At 37.5% G+C, this 24,354-nt stretch overlaps 2 protein-coding genes across 2 annotated transcripts; both read left to right on the forward strand.

Moving 5' to 3' along the window:
- The first annotated feature begins 1,694 nt into the window (after window positions 1–1,694).
- Window positions 1,695–3,203, forward strand: LOC131949443 (FMRFamide receptor-like). Its single transcript, XM_059311349.1, has one exon. It carries the CDS (start codon window positions 1,695–1,697, stop codon window positions 3,201–3,203), a length of 1,509 nt encoding a protein of 502 aa, XP_059167332.1.
- Window positions 3,204–21,957: 18,754 nt separating this feature from the next.
- LOC131949444 (FMRFamide receptor-like) lies at window positions 21,958–22,941 on the forward strand. The gene has a single exon (XM_059311350.1). The coding sequence runs from the start codon at window positions 21,958–21,960 to the stop codon at window positions 22,939–22,941; it is 984 nt and encodes a 327-aa protein (XP_059167333.1).
- The last annotated feature ends 1,413 nt before the right edge of the window (window positions 22,942–24,354 follow it).

Consider the following 24,354-nt stretch of genomic DNA (forward strand, 5'->3'; position numbering starts at 1 on the left):
AAAAAAATTTGATCCGATAAAGGGAAGCAACTGAATTAGTATTTTACTATTTACCTTTACGCAGTCACCTCCCATAAAAATTTAAACTAAAATTAACACCCTTCAACTTCAAGCGAGAATCATGTTTGTTTGTCAAATAGAAGCTACTAGAATAGTTTCTCTTATAAAAAGTTTACACTGTTGTTTCTCTTTTTCAATTTGAAAGTTTAAATTATCAATAATTAAATTTAGATTTTGGTTTTTCCGCATTTTTTTTGTCTTTGTTATGGTTGATAGTTGGACGAACATCGGGTTGGGTTAAGGTTCAGCTAGAGTTAGAAAAAAAAAAGATTTGCAAAGCCGAGCTAATGTTTGAGAAAGTTCCTATTGATAACATTTGTAAACACCACGTGACTACCTCATCCAATCACAAACGAAATAAACTCAAAGCTCTGAGCTGAATCCCAAACAAAATGTAATAATTGTTTTAAAATCACAGGGCCTGGTGAAAAAAATAACTAAAAGATGGGAGGTCCCTGATTACAAAACAAATTTACATCTAAAATTCATCATGATGAATTGAAATCTTCCTAAGTCACAAAGACATTGATTAAGTAATTTAACTAATTAAACCTATCACGCCACGTCGCTCCGGGGTGAAACAAAAACGAAAATCAAATAAGTTAACCTTGGTTTTATTTGCTTATAAAATAAAAATCAGGATACCAAGGCGTGAGAACAAATACTACGTTCGTTTGGTTTTTCATTTCCAGTGACCAAAACCGGCTACAACTACTACGCTGATGGTGTTACTAGATATCAACACCATCTACAACTTTAACGTTGACGGCATAGAAAGCCACAGAACAGTTTCAATAAACAACTACAAACATCAGCCACCAACGCCGTCTACCATTACAACGTTGACGGGATAGAAAGCTACACAGCAGTTTCAATAAACGGCTAAAACCACCACGTTATTGGTGTAACCAGCTTCACTCATCAGCCAGTAACACCACTTGTATGGTGTCTCTGGTAACACCATTGATCGCTTTCTACGATGTTCGTATACACCTAGTTTGTATACACTGGCTTCTCATATTATCTGATTAAAAAATTGATAGTCAATTCCTTTCATCGGCAGGTAACGCGTGTTTGTGTGTGTGAAGGGGACATAACTCTAAAAACTAGTGTGTTACCAAATTCATCAAATAACTAATCTAAAGATCTTATATTAGTTTGAATCAATTTATCACTGAGGATCTCTAGTTATTAATTAATGTCTTAAATTAGTTTTAGTAAATTTATTAATCGGAAAAAAATTAGAACCGCATCTATAAGGCAAGCTTGAGGACGAGGAATAATCTAGACGATTTGATCCGTTTCTCTTTTGACACAGTTACCGTCTCTACCTCCGAACCACAAATTAATATGTATATTAATACTACTAAAATAACATCGCTTTAAAATCTAATAATATATTTGTTATCGGAGAATAAATATTTCAATGCATTCAGTAACCAGTACCTGAAACCATAACATAAACAATGGCTAGGTGTTTGGATAGCATACAAATCTTAGTCCTATTTTTGCTTTCAACCTCTCCACGCATGCGCGCTGGCCTACTACCCCCAAAACCAAACTTTAGAGCGGTCAGCTCCACTAATATATGTTCGGTAGGATATCCGGTTTTAAATTTAGCCGTGCCTTGCGACATGCCGCTTGCGAGGTCAGGGCCGTTGATAAGAAGCAGACGACAGGTCACAGAGAAGCAAACGATCTCCGGTCATCAAATCGAGACTTCGGCTGTTGAGTTGGACCTACCTGAAACTTCTCTAAAGAATGTATCTGAAGCAGGTGATGAAAAAAACACATTGAATGTTCAAGTATCGAACATTGGTGAGGGAATAGCTACTTTGAGTAGTACTTCATTGGACGAACTAAATTCCACTTTTAGTAATACTTCATCGGGCGAACCAGATACCACTTTAACTAATATTTCATTTGATGAACTAAATATCATGTTTAGCAATTTTTCACTGGAAAAAGAAAATACCACTTTTATCTCACGAGCTGATGTAAATCCACAAACGACAACTTTTTCGTCCCAGTGGGAATCTACAAAATACAACTCAACTTTGCCGAAAACTGAACCCAACAACTCAAACTTTACAACAGAAAACACAAACTGGACGTCCTACTCTCCATCTGCTCCACCCAGCCCAGTGTCGCCCAGCAGAGCAGCGCTCATAGCCATGAACTGGTATATGACGCTGATCATCAACCCCGTTATAGGCGCGCTAGGAATTCTGGGCAACATCGTCAACTGTCTCATTCTCAACCGCGACGGGCTGGACAAACCTTCCAACATATTCCTCTTCGCCTTGGCTATAGCGGATGTCTGCACCCTAGTCGATAGCCTCGACGTGGCCACCATCTTGTCTCAATTACCGAAGTCAATCCCGCTGGGTAGTTCGTTCATAGAGTACGACTGTCATCGGAAGTGGCAAGGGGAGATCATTCTAAATATAAACCGTGTGATCATCGGGTTGTTTACCTTTGGCGTCAACATTACCTCAACACTGTGTGTCGTCATCACCATAGAGAGACTGGTCGCCATTTTTTCCCCGCTGAAATTTAAAACACTTATAACATGCACACGTGCTTGGTTGGTCGTGGCGACCGTCTCTGCTGTTTACTTTGCCCAAACGGTAATTTTAATGCGAAAACTGTATTTTGTTTTCGGGTTTTCTTCTAAATACCAAGTTTGTCTTTGTGGTAGCGTCGTTCGATACGACGACTTTGAAATGTTTCTGGATATGGCTGTGACCTGGATCGGTTGCGGCGTGTCACTGGCTATCATCACCGTCGGGTCTTGCGTTATCCTCGTGAAAATCAAGCTCATCCAACGAAATCGACGTCACATGACGTCATCGGCGTCTTCCTCGACGTCACGAACGACGAGGACGTTGATGTCCGTGTGCGGTGTGTTCGTGGTGACGCAAGTTATCCGTTTCCCGTACGCCATCTCCAGCCAGCCGTTCGAGGACATTTATGTGAACTTGATGTACACCATGGTTGTCATGACAACGTCCTATATCAACAGCGCCGTTAATTTCGTCATCTACGTCACGCTCAATTCTAAATTTAGAAAGATTTTTGTCGCTATGGTTGGATGCAGAAAGGATAAGAAAAGTTTGAAGGGAAGTAACTCCCAAGGATAAGGACTTTATGGTGAATGACCTGCGCTCAATCACTTTAAAAATACACCGGGAGTGATTTCCTCTATACTTTCTCGAATCTAATTTTTTAATTTTTTATTTTTTTTATTTTTATTAATCTATATACTACTAAAAGTCAAGTTTGTTTACATGTTTGAATATTTATTTTTTTGTTTGTTTGTTTTTTTGTTTGTTTTTTTCTTTGGCTGATTGACTATTGCGCATGGTTGCACTCATCGTGGAGAGCTGTAAAATAGTATGTAGGTAGAGACATTTTTTTGTTTTAAGACAGACTGTTAATCACACATTTATTTAAAGACGTTAATTAATTTATTGATTTATTCATACGTAGAGTAACCCTATTTTTTTTAAAAGTTTAGAACGACCACTACACTCGGCGGGACCGTGACGTCACAGTTTTTTGTTTACTCTTTAGTACAATAAAATTGCGTCGTCTATCGAAGAAAATTGTGTTCCCATTCAAAAGTTTAACGCGTTCTAAATCTAATTTTCTGTCGGCCATAACTTTAACAATACGTCCGTTTGCTGTATTTATTACGTTCCAACACTTATATCAATTTTCAACTGTCTTTTTTCATTTAGTTTTACAATAAATTTTTCTAGCTCTAAAGATCAGCTGTCGAAGGAAAGTTATGAATCTAGCGTAGATTCTAGATCTAGCCTAGATCTAGGTCACTAGACTCAATGTAAATTCTAGATCTAGACTTAATGTAAATTCTACATCTAGAATCTATTTCAGGCCTTAATACATCTAGAATCTATTTCAGGCCTTAATTATTTTATATAAATCTTTGTTTGGCTAATTTAAGATACAATTTAATTTGAAAGTTACTACTACTAGACTTAGATCTAGATCTATGCGCGTAAATCAAGTTGCATAAGTAGACTCAAAGTATAGTATAAAAATTCATTTGTGGCGTCACGAGTAAATAGCTAAGTTGGTAGCGTGGTCCGCTCTCATGCGGGTGGCACAGGTTCTAGACCAATATGTCAATGATATTTTTTTTTCATTTTTTTTTTTTTTTTAGATGTGAATGATAAAGTTGCCTATCTGAACTTGGCAGGATACAGGGCAGGTGAAGTAGAGTTCATCTGTTTCTTTGTCCTAAGCATATGAAAGGATAGTGTGGTCAGAGACATGCTCGGCTGGAATCGTTTTTTAAACGATAAAAACATGTTGACTGAGACTTGGCGGGACACTGGGCAGGTGAAGTAGAGTTGAGTAGGTCACATGTGACGTCAGTATATGAAGGGATAGTCCGAAATCGGTGTTTTCGGTGTTTTTAAAAGATAAAAAAACATATTTTTGAATGTGGGGTCTGTTTTTTGTGACGATAAGTGACACTGCAGTAGCGTAGCGAGGAGGGGGGGGGGGGGCGGGAGGGGGAGGGGGGAGGGGAGGCGGGGGAAGTGGAGGAGGGGGGAAGGGGGGGGGCGGGCGGGGGACATATGTTGGGGCGCCAAATAGGTTTGGAAAAATAAATTGAAAGGTTGAGGGGGGTTCAAATCGAAAGTTTGAGTGGGGGGGGGGGGGGTGCTCATCAAAAGTTTGAGGGGGGGGGGGGTTGAAAATCGAAATCTTGGGGGGGGGGGGGGGGTTAAAATCGAAAAGTTTGTCCCCGGGCGCCGGGAAGGGTCGCTATGCCTCTGAGTGACAGACGTGATGTTTTTTGATGGATGACCCCCGAAACCCACAGTTATCCAACGGATGACGGGTATTCTAGTACAGGGGTCGGCAACCTTTTGAGTCTAAAGAGCCAAAAGTTACAATTTACAACATTACCCGGATTTTAAAGAGCCACCAACATTTTTATGTCAATAGTATATTTGTTTAGGATTATATATATATATATATATATATATATATATATATATATATATATATATATATATATATATATAATCCTAAACAAATATCATACTTTATATATAATTTAAAATAAATAGCTTTGAATACATGAGATAATCTCATTTGAATTTGTGTTGAGAGGATCTTCTATGTAAGTCAGAGTACTTGCATTTGTTTTGAATTGCTCAAATCTCTCAGTGAAAACATCCTTCATTTTGCTTATATTAATGCTGAAGTGATTGAATAGTAGCATTGGTTTCATAACGATATTTTTTCAGATTTTTTCGTAATTAAGTAATTTACCGCTCACCATGTATTCAACAAAAAAGTATTTTTTTTTCGAAAAAAATCACTTCTTCAAGCAAGACATAGGCTCAGTTTTCCTTTCAGTTTTACACTTAGCTGGTTTAGTTTCTTTGTGATATCCACTGTAAAGATGAATGTTTCAATTCGGAATGGACAATGTAATAGGAAGTACATTGAGATAGGGAGTAACTAAATATTCTAATATAATAGTCGATGTTTATTGTTTATATCTTATGTTATATCGTTTATTACCGAGTGTTGCAGACTAATATTTTTATGAGTTTTGAAAATAAAATAATTATTAATATTTGTGCATGGAGCTGAAGAGCCGCAACTGGACACCAAAAGAGCCGCATGCGGCTCGCGAGCCGCAGGTTGCCGACCCCTGTTCTAGTATAAAGTTAAATTCTTTATGTGTCGGACCGCGCATACCGAAAGTATAAAAGAATTTAATAGACTTTATCGTCATAGTGTTAATCGTCTAAAGTGCTCGTCGTCTAAATTAATTATTTAAAAAAATAAACATTGAAGGTATAAAACAACTTTCATTTTTCAAAATATGTGTGATAATTGTCGGCATGTCCATCAGACAAAATTTTAAAAAAATATGTATCACCTTTCACAAAAATTCTAATTGTGTCTAAAAATTATTTACATTTAGTTCTTTAGCACTTCTTACGTCCCTTGATAAATTAGGAAACACAATTACTTCCCTTTATAAACAACATTGCATCGGCGGGAAAAAATGAATTTAATTTTTAACACGTTTTTATTAACTCAGCTTCGCGTGTGTTTGTTGTTAAAATTGACATCGAAAATTAGCCCACTTCTGATTGCTCTATAGACCTGAAATTTGGCATGCATGCTACTTTCGCCTAACAATTTCAGATGCAATCATAAAAACTAGCAATTAGAGACCGTAATTAGCTTAATTTAATTACGCCCCAAGGACCATAAAATTGAGGACATGATTTCTAAAGATACCGACAAGACTGGAGGCTTATCGACACAGTTACTTCGGCCCCAATCGATGTGAGCGCGCTGGCCGTGATCGTATAGTGGTTAGTACTTCTCGTTGTGGCCGCGACAACCCAGGTTCGAATCCTGGTCGCTCAAGATTTTTTTAGTCCGTGTATTTATAAACACTTAGTCAATTCATACTTAATCAAGTAATTAGATAAAGTAGAAAATAAACTATATAAAAAAACTTTTTTAAAAACCACGTTTTTCATGTGTAGCAACGGACTAAAAAGGAGAAAATAAAATACTTAAAAAAAACTTTTTAAAAAACCACGTTTTTCTTGTGGACTAAAAAGTAGAAAATAACTATTTACATACATTTGATGACAAAAAACGTGGGTCGGGCAGATGGGTCGGGAAATTTGATGGTGAACGTACCCACGTTTTTTGTCATCAAATGTATGTAAATAGTTATTTTCTACTTTTTAGTCCACAAGAAAAACGTGGTTTTTTAAAAAGTTTTTTTTAAGTATTTTATTATTACTTTGTTTTGGTGTTGGGAAAAAATATTTACATAGCTAGCGGGGATTGAACAAGTGAAATGTGTTAGGTATTTTAAATACTGCCTTTTATTTATTTTATACACTGAATTCGTTGTCAGTCTTTTTTTTTTTTGCGCGTGAAGGGGAATTCGTTTTTGTCTATTGCACTAAACAGGATAAACGTCGTCTTTTTTTTTACTTTCTCGTATATACGAAGTATAGAGAAAGTATTGTAATCGTGCACAAAAATCAATAGAAATTTTAACAATTTTCACCGTATTACACCTCAGTCCTTCATCACATCCGAAGTATAGAGGACTTATTTTAATCGGGCAAAAATTATCAATCCAGATTAATCAAAATTAAGAGGTTTTATGCGTAATCCAGTCTGAAAAACTGGGCTTTGCAATTCTGTCCGTATGTCTGTGTGTGTGTGTGTGTCTGTCCGTGTGTAAACACGATAACTTGAGTACCGTTACAGCTAGGTTGATGAAATTTCATATATAAGTATTTTATCAAAATCGTAGATCCGTCTCAACTTTTGAGCGATTTCCGATAACCGGAAGTGGTACTTTTTCTACTTTGAATTTTTCAAAAGCCTATAACTTGAGTACTATTTCAGATAGATAAATGAAATTTCACATGTAAGTATAAGATCTAATTCTCTACCTTCTGTCAAATTTTGAGTAATTTCCGTTGCCCGGAAGTACTAATTTACGCTACTTCCGATTTCTCAAAAAACTAATGTAAATTTTTAAAGTACTAATAATATTGCGCACTATTATGCACTTTTTTATTTGGCGTTCACTTGGTGTGCAATCTTTTTTCTACTAGATTTTATTCTATTTTAAAAACTTTAAGTATTTAAAATGGATTAAAAATCATGTCTATAGCCCGAGTTCCCATCCCCTGTTATTTTATATAAGAATATTCGAGAAAGTTTAGGGGAGATCACTCCCGGTTTATTTACCTCACTGTAGTGCGTACCCTTTTTTAAGCAGACCTTTTAACAATTAATTTTGCAATGTAAAGTTTATCTACGTTCTCGATTGTAAAAGCAAGATCGAAAAAACAATTTCTTTTAGCAGCCATGTTTATGTTTTACTAGCCGTCGGTACCCGTTACACGTGAATTATAGGCCTATATATTTTTAATGTTATACATATTTGGAAATAATAAGTTTTAAAATAGTTATTGATCAAAATGCAACACTACACGTTGAGATATTAGTTACAAAACAAAGAAATAACTAAATAGCTTAAAACCCGGCACTTTTAAATAAACAAAGGCTACCAAAATCCTAATATTTTATAAAATAGTTATTGGTCAAAACACAATGTGTTTTACTACACTAGCCAATTCTATAGCTAAGCAAACAAATACGTCTATAAAATAATTAAGGCCTGAATTGTTTAATATAGATCTAGAAATTTATTATTGGAATAGAATCTAGAGTAGATAGAGTCTAAATCTAGAATCTAGATCTAGCGTTTGCGTCTAGTTTTTGCGTAGATCTAGAATCTAGATCTAGCCTAGATCTAGATCTAGATCTAAAATCTAGAATCTCTAGATCTAGATCTACATCTGGAATCCAAATAGATAAAGTAAATTTTATAAGTTTAGGCCGAGAAAATTGTATTGTATAGATCTAGATTTCATAGCGTACGTAGATCTAGATCTAAATCAAAGTTGAATGAAATGGTTCCTTTCTTTATATATTAAACTCGGAAGATGACGTCTTTAGTTTCGTGCTCTTTCTTTAATATAAACATTAAGTGACATCATTGTCAAATGCGTTCTTGTCCCAACTATAAACATTTTCCGGTTGCATAATTAAAATTGTTTTTCTAGATTTGAATATGCCTTTATTTTTTATTTTTCTTCTTTAAATAAAATTGTGTTTATACATTTAAAACATCTATCATATTATTTTCAACCAAAGTCCGTATCAAGTTCTCCATATATCGCTGCAGATTCTGATGTGATATCCGGCGAAAATATTTTGCGGACGGAGAAAGAGAGAGAAGTGCGCACATGGGCTTTTATATATTAGGATAGTTCAAAGTTTCCATCAGATGGCGATGCTTAGCACCGCAAATACTTTAAAAAAAATCAATAACAGTTAAGAAGCCAGTTCCTAAATGTCCACTATGTTTACTTCTTTCCGTTTGAGAATAAGCTTGGGTTTTGTAATTGTTCACTAAATTGAATCTGGTGCGTCCGCAGGCGCCCCAACAGGGTTCGATTTGGCGCCCTGGGCTATCCGGTAAGTGCTATGGTGCATTGTTTCGTTTTAAACAGTGCAATAGATTATGGATAATAAATATTACTATAGTCTTTAAGTGAATCAAATCCGGCCACCCGAAAGGATGCTATTTGGCGCCCTGGCCCTTCCCTTGTTCGCTATGGCACCTTCGTTTGTTTAAGTAAGTGCAAAAGACTATGAATAAGTTGGGGTACTAAAGTCTTTTACCAAGTTGAATCAGGCGGTTCTACCAGCGCCCCAGCATGGTGCGATTTGGCGCCTTGCGTTGGTGTTTTCTTTGTGTTTGGGTTAGATTTGCGTTTGTGGTTAGGTTTTTGTTTGCATTTTGGGTTTAGTTTGTTTTTGCTTGCTTTTTTTATTGCGTTTTTGTTTGTGTTTTCTTTATGTTTATGTTTGTGTTTGCGTTTGTAATTGGGTTTCTTTTTGCGTTTGTGATTGTGTTTTCGTTTGTGTTTGTATTTTTGTTTGTGTTATGTTTGCGTTTTTTACTTTCTCGCATATAGAGTAAATATAAAGTATTGTAATCGTGCACAAAAATCACATACAATTTTAACAGTTTTCACCGTTTTACACCTCAGTCCTTTATCACATCTGGAGTATAGGGTAATACTTCCTTTGGGTCCTCTATACTCTGTAAGCGAAAAAATTCTTTTTTTTTAATTTTCGAACCAGCGAAGTTGAATATTATGGACTTCTTCTTTCTTAACTGTAACTAGACTACGCGTAATCCCGTAATCCTTGGATAACTGGGTTTCGAGGAGGGTCATCCTTAAATGCCATCACCTTTGTTTGACGATTTTTATCTTTCCCCTTCCCTCCCTACTGTCACACATCGTTACACAAAAAACAGACCCCACATTCAAAAAGACATCACACCAAAGACATGATTTTATCTTTTTAACCGATTTTGGCTAAGCATGGGTCTGACCACACTAAGCAGGCAGCTTTTATAAAGAAACGCTAGCATTATTCCAAGGAAACAAAAGCATTATTGGGGAAGACACAAAAATAAATGCGACATCTTAATCAAACAACAAGCGACACCCTTATACACGAGAATTAGTTGGGCCAGGGAACACAATATAGTAGACATTAAAGATACATTTAGAAACCTACATAATAAGCGCATTACACCAAAAGAAAGGGAAAAAGCATACAGACTGATTTTTAATACATCAGTTTCACAAAATACAAAGTCAAATCAAAGGATTAAAATAACATGTAAACTTGTAAACAAAATATACAAGAAACCGAGAAACACACTTATTTAGATTGTATATTAGTACAGATAGGAAATAAACACTTGCGAAAATATTAAAAACCACCAATCAAACAAAAAAAATCCATTGAATCATCATTTAATTACACATTTGCATTTTCATTTTTTTTTTTAATATTGTAATTAGACGTTTTTATATTAGATCTATGCATAAGTAAACCATCTTAAGTTAATTAAAGTAGGCTACATGTAAGAAAGAAGTATTTATTTTGAAAATCTGTATTAGTCCTCACAAACCGATGATGAAAACTGTAATACTAAAGCGATAACATTATTAAAATTATCATTAAAAAATTAAAAAAAAAACCACGTTTTCTGATTGAACTAAAAAGTAGAACATAAATGCTATACATCACAATAATGCAAGCGATCACTCTACTATAAGCGATCGCAAACTGCGTGCGCATTATGACAAAAAATGAAAAATGTGTTGCGCCGAAGTAGAAGATTTTTATCGGTCATTGTTAATATAAGATGTAAAAGTTATATTACTATTGATTAGATAATACTATTGAGTTTTATTAGGGAGCTTGTAGAGAGTCAACAGTATTAGAAACTGTAAGAAAATCACGGCGCCCCACGTTTCGCTGAGAAATTAAGATATAATTATTACGATTAAACAAATTGAATTTTTTTCTGTTTTGATAAAATCTCTCTCTCTTTACAACTAATAACGCTGGATCATTATCTCAAGAAAAATATCCAAGAGAGCGGTAGTTATCATTGACTCTGTCATGGATAATTTCATTGCGTCTTACATAGAAAATAGTGTTTGATCGATTGGAGAGAAAGAGAGAGAGAGAGAGAGAGAGAGAGAAAGAGAGAGAGAGAGAGAGAATTGCGCACATGGGCTTTTATATAATAGGATTTTTAAAAGTTCAAATAATTAAAAATGGATTTTAAAAAATCATGTCTATATCCCGAGTTGCCATCACCGGTAGTGTTATATAAGAATATTCGAGAAAGTTTAAGGGAGATCACTCCAGTTTATTTACTGTTCGATTTATATTCTGGACTTATGCAAACTAGCGTTACGAGAAATTATTTACTTTGATTATTTTGTTATTCCAACTTTGCTATTCACAAAAGTATCTACGAAGTCTCCAGTAATCATTGGTTTTCACATTCGTTTTCGCTCGCATGAACAGCAAGACCATTTGGCCATTCCTGTGAGAGAGTAGAACTGAGATACGCCTTCATGAAAAAGAGTTCCAAACATAAAAATGTAAAAAAACGCATTACACATAAGAATCGAGATAACCTAACAATACATATTTAACAGATGCGAGTGATGGGCGCTCAACGCAGACCTCAAGAGAAGATTCCAGGCCCTGGAAGTGTGATGTCTAGGCAGACTTCTAGGGGTCTCATACTAAAGAGTTACACAACTAACGATCACATAACTAATGTGAGATGTCTAGGCAGACTTCTAGGGGTCTCATACTAAAGAGTTACACAACTAACGATCACATGACTAATGTGTGATGTCTAGGCAGACTTCTAGGGATCTCTTATTAATGAGGTACACAACTAACGATCACATGACTAATGTGAGATGTCTAGGCAGACTTCTAGGGATCTCTTATTAATGAGGTACACAACTAACGATCACATGACTAATGTGAGATGTCTAGGCAGACTTCTAGGGATCTCTTATTAATGAGGTACACAACTAACGATCACATAACTAATGTGAGATGTCTAGGCAGACTTCTAGGGGTCTCATACTAAAGAGTTACACAACTAACGATCACATGACTAATGTGAGATGTCTAGGCAGACTCCTAGGGGTCTCATACTAAAGAGTTACACAACTAACGATCACATAACTAATGTGAGATGTCTAGGCAGACTTCTAGGGGTCTCATACTAAAGAGTTACACAACTAACGATCACATGACTAATGTGTGATGTCTAGGCAGACTTCTAGGGATCTCTTATTAATGAGGTACACAACTAACGATCACATGACTAATGTGTGATGTCTAGGCAGACTTCTAGGGATCTCTTATTAATGAGGTACACAACTAACGATCACATGACTAATGTGAGATGTCTAGGCAGACTTCTAGGGATCTCTTATTAATGAGGTACACAACTAACGATCACATGACTAATGTGAGATGTCTAGGCAGACTTCTAGGGATCTCTTATTAATGAGGTACACAACTAACGATCACATAACTAATGTGAGATGTCTAGGCAGACTTCTAGGGGTCTCATACTAAAGAGTTACACAACTAACGATCACATGACTAATGTGAGATGTCTAGGCAGACTCCTAGGGGTCTCATACTAAAGAGTTACACAACTAACGATCACATAACTAATGTGAGATGTCTAGGCAGACTTCTAGGGGTCTCATACTAAAGAGTTACACAACTAACGATCACATAACTAATGTGAGATGTCTAGGCAGACTTCTAGGGGTCTCATACTAAAGAGTTACACAACTAACGATCACATGACTAATGTGAGATGTCTAGGCAGACTTCTAGGGGTCTCATACTAAAGAGTTACACAACTAACGATCACATGACTAATGTGAGATGTCTAGGCAGACTTCTAGGGGTCTCATACTAAAGAGTTACACAACTAACGATCACATGACTAATGTGAGATGTCTAGGCAGACTTCTAGGGGTCTCATACTAAAGAGTTACACAACTAACGATCACATGACTAATGTGAGATGTCTAGGCAGACTTCTAGGGGTCTCATACTAAAGAGTTACACAACTAACGATCACATGACTAATGTGAGATGTCTAGGCAGACTTCTAGGGGTCTCATACTAAAGCGTTACACAACTAACGATCACATGACTAATGTGAGATGTCTAGGCAGACTTCTAGGGGTCTCATACTAAAGAGTTACACAACTAACGATCACATGACTAATGTGAGATGTCTAGGCAGACTTCTAGGGGTCTCATACTAAAGAGTTACACAACTAACGATCACATGACTAATGTGAGATGTCTAGGCAGACTTCTAGGGGTCTCATACTAAAGAGTTACACAACTAACGATCACATGACTAATGTGAGATGTCTAGGCAGACTTCTAGGGGTCTCATACTAAAGAGTTACACAACTAACGATCACATAACTAATGTGAGATGTCTAGGCAGACTTCTAGGGGTCTCATACTAAAGAGTTACACAACTAACGATCACATGACTAATGTGAGATGTCTAGGCAGACTTCTAGGGGTCTCATACTAAAGAGTTACACAACTAACGATCACATGACTAATGTGAGATGTCTAGGCAGACTCCTAGGGGTCTCATACTAAAGAGTTACACAACTAACGATCACATGACTAATGTGAGATGTCTAGGCAGACTTCTAGGGGTCTCATACTAAAGAGTTACACAACTAACGATCACATGACTAATGTGAGATGTCTAGGCAGACTTCTAGGGGTCTCATACTAAAGAGTTACACAACTAACGATCACATGACTAATGTGTGATGTCTAGGCAGACTTCTAGGGATCTCTTATTAATGAGGTACACAACTAACGATCACATGACTAATGTGAGATGTCTAGGCAGACTTCTAGGGATCTCTTATTAATGAGGTACACAACTAACGATCACATGACTAATGTGAGATGTCTAGGCAGACTTCTAGGGATCTCTTATTAATGAGGTACACAACTAACGATCACATAACTAATGTGAGATGTCTAGGCAGACTTCTAGGGGTCTCATACTAAAGAGTTACACAACTAACGATCACATGACTAATGTGAGATGTCTAGGCAGACTCCTAGGGGTCTCATACTAAAGAGTTACACAACTAACGATCACATAACTAATGTGAGATGTCTAGGCAGACTTCTAGGGGTCTCATACTAAAGAGTTACACAACTAACGATCACATAACTAATGTGAGATGTCTAGGCAGACTTCTAGGGGTCTCATACTAAAGAGTTACACAACTAATGATCACATGACTAATGTGAGATGTCTAGGCAGACTTCTAGGGGTCTCATACTAAAGAGTTACACAACTAACGATCACATGACTAATGTGAGATGTCTAGGCAGACTTCTAGGGGTCTCATACTAAAGAGTTACACAACTAACGATCACATGACTAATGTGTGATGTCTAGGCAGACTTCTAGGGATCTCTTATTAATGAGGTACACAACTAACGATCACATGACTAATGTGAGATGTCTAGGCAGACTTCTAGGGATCTCTTATTAATGAGGTACACAACTAACGATCACATGACTAATGTGAGATGTCTAGGCAGACTTCTAGGGATCTCTTATTAATGAGGTACACAACTAACGATCACATAACTAATGTGAGATGTCTAGGCAGACTTCTAGGGGTCTCATACTAAAGAGTTACACAACTAACGATCACATGACTAATGTGAGATGTCTAGGCAGACTCCTAGGGGTCTCATACTAAAGAGTTACACAACTAACGATCACATAACTAATGTGAGATGTCTAGGCAGACTTCTAGGGGTCTCATACTAAAGAGTTACACAACTAACGATCACATGACTAATGTGTGATGTCTAGGCAGACTTCTAGGGATCTCTTATTAATGAGGTACACAACTAACGATCACATGACTAATGTGTGATGTCTAGGCAGACTTCTAGGGATCTCTTATTAATGAGGTACACAACTAACGATCACATGACTAATGTGAGATGTCTAGGCAGACTTCTAGGGATCTCTTATTAATGAGGTACACAACTAACGATCACATGACTAATGTGAGATGTCTTGGCAGACTTCTAGGGATCTCTTATTAATGAGGTACACAACTAACGATCACATAACTAATGTGAGATGTCTAGGCAGACTTCTAGGGGTCTCATACTAAAGAGTTACACAACTAACGATCACATGACTAATGTGAGATGTCTAGGCAGACTCCTAGGGGTCTCATACTAAAGAGTTACACAACTAACGATCACATAACTAATGTGAGATGTCTAGGCAGACTTCTAGGGGTCTCATACTAAAGAGTTACACAACTAACGATCACATAACTAATGTGAGATGTCTAGGCAGACTTCTAGGGGTCTCATACTAAAGAGTTACACAACTAACGATCACATGACTAATGTGAGATGTCTAGGCAGACTTCTAGGGGTCTCATACTAAAGAGTTACACAACTAACGATCACATGACTAATGTGAGATGTCTAGGCAGACTTCTAGGGGTCTCATACTAAAGAGTTACACAACTAACGATCACATGACTAATGTGAGATGTCTAGGCAGACTTCTAGGGGTCTCATACTAAAGAGTTACACAACTAACGATCACATGACTAATGTGAGATGTCTAGGCAGACTTCTAGGGGTCTCATACTAAAGAGTTACACAACTAACGATCACATGACTAATGTGAGATGTCTAGGCAGACTTCTAGGGGTCTCATACTAAAGAGTTACACAACTAACGATCACATGACTAATGTGAGATGTCTAGGCAGACTTCTAGGGGTCTCATACTAAAGAGTTACACAACTAACGATCACATGACTAATGTGAGATGTCTAGGCAGACTTCTAGGGGTCTCATACTAAAGAGTTACACAACTAACGATCACATGACTAATGTGAGATGTCTAGGCAGACTTCTAGGGGTCTCATACTAAAGAGTTACACAACTAACGATCACATGACTAATGTGAGATGTCTAGGCAGACTTCTAGGGGTCTCATACTAAAGAGTTACACAACTAACGATCACATAACTAATGTGAGATGTCTAGGCAGACTTCTAGGGGTCTCATACTAAAGAGTTACACAACTAACGATCACATGACTAATGTGAGATGTCTAGGCAGACTTCTAGGGGTCTCATACTAAAGAGTTACACAACTAACGATCACATGACTAATGTGAGATGTCTAGGCAGACTCCTAGGGGTCTCATACTAAAGAGTTACACAACTAACGATCACATGACTAATGTGAGATGTCTAGGCAGACTTCTAGGGGTCTCATACTAAAGAGTTACACAACTAACGATCACATGACTAATGTGAGATGTCTAGGCAGACTTCTAGGGGTCTCATGCTAAAGAGTTACACAACTAACGATCACATGACTAATGTGTGATGTCTAGGCAGACTTCTAGGGATCTCTTATTAATGAGGTACACAACTAACGATCACATGACTAATGTGAGATGTCTAGGCAGACTTCTAGGGATCTCTTATTAATGAGGTACACAACTAACGATCACATGACTAATGTGAGATGTCTAGGCAGACTTCTAGGGATCTCTTATTAATGAGGTACACAACTAACGATCACATAACTAATGTGAGATGTCTAGGCAGACTTCTAGGGGTCTCATACTAAAGAGTTACACAACTAACGATCACATGACTAATGTGAGATGTCTAGGCAGACTCCTAGGGGTCTCATACTAAAGAGTTACACAACTAACGATCACATAACTAATGTGAGATGTCTAGGCAGACTTCTAGGGGTCTCATACTAAAGAGTTACACAACTAACGATCACATAACTAATGTGAGATGTCTAGGCAGACTTCTAGGGGTCTCATACTAAAGAGTTACACAACTAACGATCACATGACTAATGTGAGATGTCTAGGCAGACTTCTAGGGGTCTCATACTAAAGAGTTACACAACTAACGATCACATGACTAATGTGAGATGTCTAGGCAGACTTCTAGGGGTCTCATACTAAAGAGTTACACAACTAACGATCACATGACTAATGTGAGATGTCTAGGCAGACTTCTAGGGGTCTCATACTAAAGAGTTACACAACTAACGATCACATGACTAATGTGAGATGTCTAGGCAGACTTCTAGGGGTCTCATACTAAAGAGTTACACAACTAACGATCACATGACTAATGTGAGATGTCTAGGCAGACTTCTAGGGGTCTCATACTAAAGAGTTACACAACTAACGATCACATGACTAATGTGAGATGTCTAGGCAGACTTCTAGGGGTCTCATACTAAAGAGTTACACAACTAACGATCACATGACTAATGTGAGATGTCTAGGCAGACTTCTAGGGGTCTCATACTAAAGAGTTACACAACTAACGATCACATGACTAATGTGAGATGTCTAGGCAGACTTCTAGGGGTCTCATACTAAAGAGTTACACAACTAACGATCACATGACTAATGTGAGATGTCTAGGCAGACTCCTAGGGGTCTCATACTAAAGAGTTACACAACTAACGATCACATGACTAATGTGAGATGTCTAGGCAGACTCCTAGGGGTCTCATACTAAAGAGTTACACAACTAACGATCACATGACTAATGTGAGATGTCTAGGCAGACTTCTAGGGGTCTCATACTAAAGAGTTACACAACTAGCGATCACATGACTAATGTGAGATGTCTAGGCAGACTTCTAGGGGTCTCATACTAAAGAGTTACACAACTAACGATCACATGACTAATGTGAGATGTCTAGGCAGACTCCTAGGGATCTCATACTAAAGAGTTACACAACTAGCGATCACATAACTAATGTGAGATGTCTAGGCAGACTCCTAGGGGTCTCATACTAAAGAGTTACACAACTAACGATCACATAACTAATGTGAGATGTCTAGGCAGACTCCTAGGGGTCTCATACTAAAGAGTTACACAACTAACGATCACATAACTAATGTGAGATGTCTAGGCAGACTCCTAGGGGTCTCATACTAAAGAGTTACACAACTAACGATCACATAACTAATGTGAGATGTCTAGGCAGACTTCTAGGGGTCTCATACTAAAGAGTTACACAACTAACGATCACATGACTAATGTGAGATGTCTAGGCAGACTTCTAGGGGTCTCATACTAAAGAGTTACACAACTAACGATCACATGACTAATGTGAGATGTCTAGGCAGACTTCTAGGGGTCTCATACTAAAGAGTTACACAACTAACGATCACATGACTAATGTGAGATGTCTAGGCAGACTTCTAGGGGTCTCATACTAAAGAGTTACACAACTAACGATCACATAACTAATGTGAGATGTCTAGGCAGACTTCTAGGGGTCTCATACTAAAGAGTTACACAACTAACGATCACATAACTAATGTGAGATGTCTAGGCAGACTCCTAGGGATCTCTTATTAATGAGTTACACAACTAACGATCATATGACTAATGAAGAAGTCCGTGAAATGAACACTAATGCGATTGGTATCTATGAGAGACAATAGGGCTGGTAAGTAGGTCAGCAACCAGTTCTATGGCTCATGCAGGTTTTACTGAGCCGTAGAATGGGATTGTGACCTACTTACCAGCCCTATTGAGTATAGTCATAACAAAAAAGCTGAGATGGTATATGAACATGTCACACGAACTAACGGCCTAATACTGTTCAATAAAGGTGAAGAAGGGGAAGACAAAGACGCCATTGTGTCATTGGGTAGAGGACATCAAAGAACTAATCACAGCAGCTATAGTAATATAAACTTAACGAGTTAGGTTAAAACTGCTCTTTCTTTACTCGGACTATATTCTGTACCTCTAAGAATCACTTTCTGCTTCAAATTATAGCTTGTTTCCACCTCTCTACACATTTAATCTCTCTCAGCAGCCGAAGAATTTTCAGAAAATCTTCAATGGTGCACCAACGACCCCAATTAGGATTTAGTTAAGAGATGATTGATCAATTAATTAAATGTACTTTAAATTGAAAACTAGGTTAGAACATTTAGATAAAGATTTCTAAAAAAAAAATAATAATCTGATTTGAATATGAGAAACGTCTAAATAAATATTTTTGCAACTTATATTGACGCAGTTACCTCCCTTTCGAACTAAATTTACACCCCTCAACAGCAAACAAAATTTGTTTTTCAAGGGAAGCTATTCTAATTTTCTTTTCATAGAAAGGTTTACTCGGTCATTTCCCTTTTCAAAGTGCAAGTTAATTTAAAATGTTCAATAATTAAATTTCAACTTGGTAAATGGTATTTTTTTCAGTTTTTGTCTTAGTTAAGGTTATTAATGGGATGGGGAAAGGGTAGGATCATGGATAAGTTTAAGGTTTGCTTTGAGTTGGTGAAGCTATTGCAATAGAATTATGCAACGCCCCGCCGGTTTTTGAGGTAGCTCCTATTTATAACCATCAATTAACACACTTTTGAATGTAAATAGCACGTGATTACCTCATCCAATCACAAATGAAATCATCTCAAAGCTAAAATAAATCCAAAACAAAATGTAATAATTGTTCTAAAATCACACGGCGTACTTAAAAAAATAAAAACATAAAACACGGATGGTCCCTGATTACAAAACAAATTTACATTTAAAATTACGTCATAATTAATTGAACTTCCTGCTCAGCATCGCGTCTGGGAACAGTTGATTACGTAATTAAACCAATTAAATCTGTCACGCCTCATTGCTCAGGCGTGAAACATGAAACCAAAATTTAATTGGCTTAACCTCGGTTTTATTTGTTGGTAAAATAAAAATCAGGATTTGCAAAGCGTTAAAACAAATATTGCTTTTGTTTGGATTTTCATTAAATTTTCAAGTTGTTTTTTTTAATGTTTACATGTTGCCAGATAAAGAAGGAATTTGGTTAATACAATTTAATTCACAAGTGGTTTAATTCGTGATGATGATGAATTGTGACGTCGTTAGTGGATGATAATTATGTAATGGTTTTAATTGTTGTGTTTTTTTTTTAAATTACAACCAACATGCTGATTATGAGACCAGTCTAAAATACCAGCTACAATAAAGCAGTTACCATCGCCGACTACCAACACCGGCTACAACTACCACACTGATGGTAAGAAAATCTACACACCCGCTACAATAACCAGCTACAAGCACCTGCAACCAACTACAGACTACCGCGCTGATTATGTTACTAGCTAAAAACACCAGCACTGGCTATAACTGCAACGCTGATGGTACAGCAAGGTAAACATCAGCTACAATAACCAGCTAAAAACAGCAACAACAACACAGCTACAACTACAACTCTGATGGTTATAGTAAGCTAAACACCAGCTACAATAACCAGCTAAAAACAGCAACAACAACACAGCTACAACTACAAGTCTGATGGTATAGAAAGCTAAACACCATTTACAATAACCAGCTACAAACACCAGCAACCACATTCGGCTACAACTACCACGCTGATGGTTATAGTAAGCTAAACACCAGCTACAATAACCATCTACCACGCTGATGTTGTTACTAGCTACAAACACCTTATTTATGGTGTAATCAGCTACACACACCATCCAGTAACACCACTTGTATGGTGTCTCTGGTGCCACCATTGATCGCATTCTGTGATACTCACACACACCTAGTTGTACAAACTGGCTTCTCATAACATCTGATTACAAAAAAAATGTGAGTCAATTCCTTTCATCAGCAGGTAACTCGTTTTTGTGTGTGTAAGGGTACACAACTCAAAACTTTAGTGTGTTACCACATTCATCAGATAACTAATTTGAACATTTTATGTAAGTTTAAATTAATTTATCACGAGAGACAGATCTTAATTTAGTTTTATTTAATTTATTATCAGAAATAAAATAGATCCGGATCTATATAGTAAGCTTTAAGATGAGGACGAATACAGAATATTTGATCCGTTTCTCCATGGATACAGTTACGGTCTCAACCTCTGAACCACACCATTCCGCTAGTCAATATGTATATTAATGCAACTAAAATAACATAGCTTTAAAATCTAATAATATATTTGTTTATCGAAGAATAAATATTTCAATAATTTTAGTAGTCAGTGCCTAGACAACATGACAATGGCCTGGTTCTGGCATAGCATAGAAATCTTAGTCCTATTTTTAGTGTCGAACTCTCCGCGCATGCGCGCTGACCTACTACCCCCAATAACTAACTTAATAGCGGTCAGCTCCGCTGAGATATGTTCGGTAGGATATCCGGTTTTAACTTTAGGCGTGTCTTGCGACGTGTCGATAGAGGGGTCAAGGCCGTCGATAAGAAGCAGACGACAGGTCACGGAGAAGCAAACTATATCCGGTCGTCAAATCGAGACCTCGGCTGTTGAGTTAGACGTACCTGAAACTTCTCTCAAACATTTACCTGTGGCAAGTGATAGAAACAATACATCGAATGTTCAGGTATTAATCGTAGATAAGGAAAATACCACTTTTAGTGATACTTCATTGGACGAACCAAATACCACTTTTAGTAGTGCTTCATCGGATGAACTGAATACCACTTTTAGTAATACTTCAGTTGACGAAGTAAATATAATATTTAGTAATATTTCATTGGAAAAACCAAATACCACTTTCAGTAATATTTCACTGTGCGAACCAAATACCACCTTTAGTTCAGAAGTTGATGTAAATCTACAATCGACAACTTTGTCGTCACACTCGAAATCTGCAAAATACAACACAACTTTACTCGAAACTAAATCCATCAACGCAAACCTTACAACACAAAACACAAGTTGGACTTCCAATTCTACATCAGCTCCACCCAGCCCAGCGTCGTTCAGCAGAGCAGCGCTTATAGCCATGACCTGGTATACGACGCTGATCATCAACCCCGTTATTGGCGCGCTAGGAATTCTGGGCAACATCGTCAACTGTCTCATCCTCAACCGCGACGGGCTGAAGAAACCCTCCAATATATTCCTCTTCGTGTTAGCTATAGCGGACGCATGCGCATTGGCCGAAAGCCTCGACGTGGCGGCCATCTTGACCCAATTACCGAGGTCAATCCCGCTGGGAACTACGTACATAGAGTACGACTGTAATCGGAAGTGGCAAGGGGAGATCATTCTAAATATAAACCGTGTGACAATCGGGTTGTTTACCTTTGGCGTCAACATCAGCTCAACGCTGTGTGTCGTCATCACGTTAGAGAGAATGATCGCCATTTTTTTCCCGCTGAAATTTAAAAGACTAGTAACACGAACCCGTGCATGGCTAGTCGTAGCGTCCATCTCTGCTGTTTACTTTGCTCACGCGGTGATTTTGATGAGAAAATTTTATTTTGTTTTCGGGTTTTCCCCTAGATACCAAGTTTGTCTGTGCGGTTGTTTTGTTCGATACGGCGAGATTGAAATATTTCTGGATACGGCCGTAACCTGGATAGCTTGCGGTGTATCACTGGCTATCGTTACATCCGGGTCTCTCGTCATTCTAGTCAAAATCAAGCTCATCCAACGAAATCGACGTCACATGACGTCATCGGCGTCGTCCTCGACGTCACGAACGACGCGGACGTTGATGTCCGTGTGCGGCGTGTTCGTGGTGACGCAACTGATCCGTTTCCCGTACGCCATCTCCAGCGAGCCCTTCCAGGACAAGAATGTGACGCTGATGTACATCATGGTTGTCATGACAACCTCCTACATCAACAGCGCCGTTAATTTCGTTATCTACGTCACGCTCAATTCTAAATTTAGAAAGATTTTTGTCGCTATGGTTGGATGCAGAAACGGAAGGAATAGTTTGAAGGGAAGTAACTCCCAAGGACAAGGAATTTCTGTTTAATGATCTGCACTCACTCACTTCAAAAGAATGTTGGTTACAACACTGACATTTCAGGTGCAATATATATGCCAATGACCTCAAGTACTAGAGGTAGAGCGCCTGACAGCTAACTATTAAGTCTCGAGTTCAAATCCGGGTGCAAGTCTGTAGACCGTCCCTGAGTCCACCCATCTCTGTTGGGTACCTAACTCACGTTAGGGAAAGTGAAGACGACCTTGCATAGTGCTGGCCACACTTCATATGCCTAGGTCACAGAAACAAGTGAAAATTTACTTCACTTGCCCCATAGACCGTCAGGTTTGAAAGTGAACTTTATTTACTACTACTACTTACTGGCCTCAAGTATGTCTTTAATATCATGTCAACTTATCTAACCTACCTTTTGAAAAAAATGTTTTAGCTGTTGTGAGAAATTGTCTTTTTTTCCCACGTTTTCTTTAACTTGCTTTCGCGTCTGTTTGGTTCTCCAATCAAATCTTGCGATCAAAATTTCGGGCACTTCCCAGTTAGCTAGCGCGCTGAAATTTTCAGGGAAGCTTTGTTTTCGATGACCATAGAATATTCAATTGTTATTATTACTAAATTGATCCATGGAAACATTTTATTGAGCATTTTAGACCGCTATATAATTGTAGTAAAAACGTGGGGAAAAAGGGACATAACCCAGTAACTGTAATTTGATGAAAACAAGGTTCGGTAATCTCCCTCTTTTTGCTTACTGATTAGTGTTCACGCGGTGTTTGTGTACAGACAACCGTAACAACTGGTGGCCAGTATGGGGGAGACGATATGGTCGTGTGGTTGGGCACACGATTGCTATCCCACTCGACACGGGTTCAAATCTATGTGTTCTAGTCAGTAACGTATTCACACAACGTGTTTTTTACGAGTTGTCTTTTTACGAGTTGTCTTCGTTTACCCAAAAAAAAAGTGAAAAGATAAAATCGATAGCAAGATTTTAATGCAAACAAACAGACAAAGACTAAAAAGTAGAAAATAATAATCATTAAAAAAGTTTTAAAAACCCACGATTTCTGATTGAACTAAAAAGTAGAAAATAAATGCTATACTTCACAATAATGCAAGCGATCACTCTACTATAAGCGATCAAAAACGTGGGGCGCCGTGATTTTCTTACAGTTTCTAATACTGTTGACTCTCTACAAGCTCCCTAATAAAAGTCAATAGTATTATCTAATCAATAGTAATATAACTTTTACTTCGGCGCCCCACGTTTTTCATCGCTTATAGTAGAGTGATCGCTTGCATTATTGTGATGTATAGCATTTATTTTCTACTTTTTAGTTCAATCAGAAAACGTGTGTTTTTAAAACTTTTTTAATGATTATTATTTAATGAACTCTAATACATTATTTTCTTCTTCTTTCTTAACTGTAATTTTGGAAACAATAT

The sequence above is a fragment of the Physella acuta genome, unplaced genomic scaffold (genome assembly GCF_028476545.2).
Source record: "Physella acuta isolate Inbredline_101_S28 unplaced genomic scaffold, ASM2847654v3 ptg000698l, whole genome shotgun sequence".
Lineage (NCBI taxonomy): Eukaryota > Metazoa > Mollusca > Gastropoda > Physidae > Physella > Physella acuta.

What these genes read in the sequence shown, in the direction of transcription:
- LOC131949443 (XM_059311349.1), top strand. Translation starts at nt 1,695, where the DNA reads ATGCCGCTTGCGAGGTCAGGGCCGTTGATAAGAAGCAGACGACAGGTC.
- LOC131949444 (XM_059311350.1), top strand. Translation starts at nt 21,958, where the DNA reads ATGACCTGGTATACGACGCTGATCATCAACCCCGTTATTGGCGCGCTA.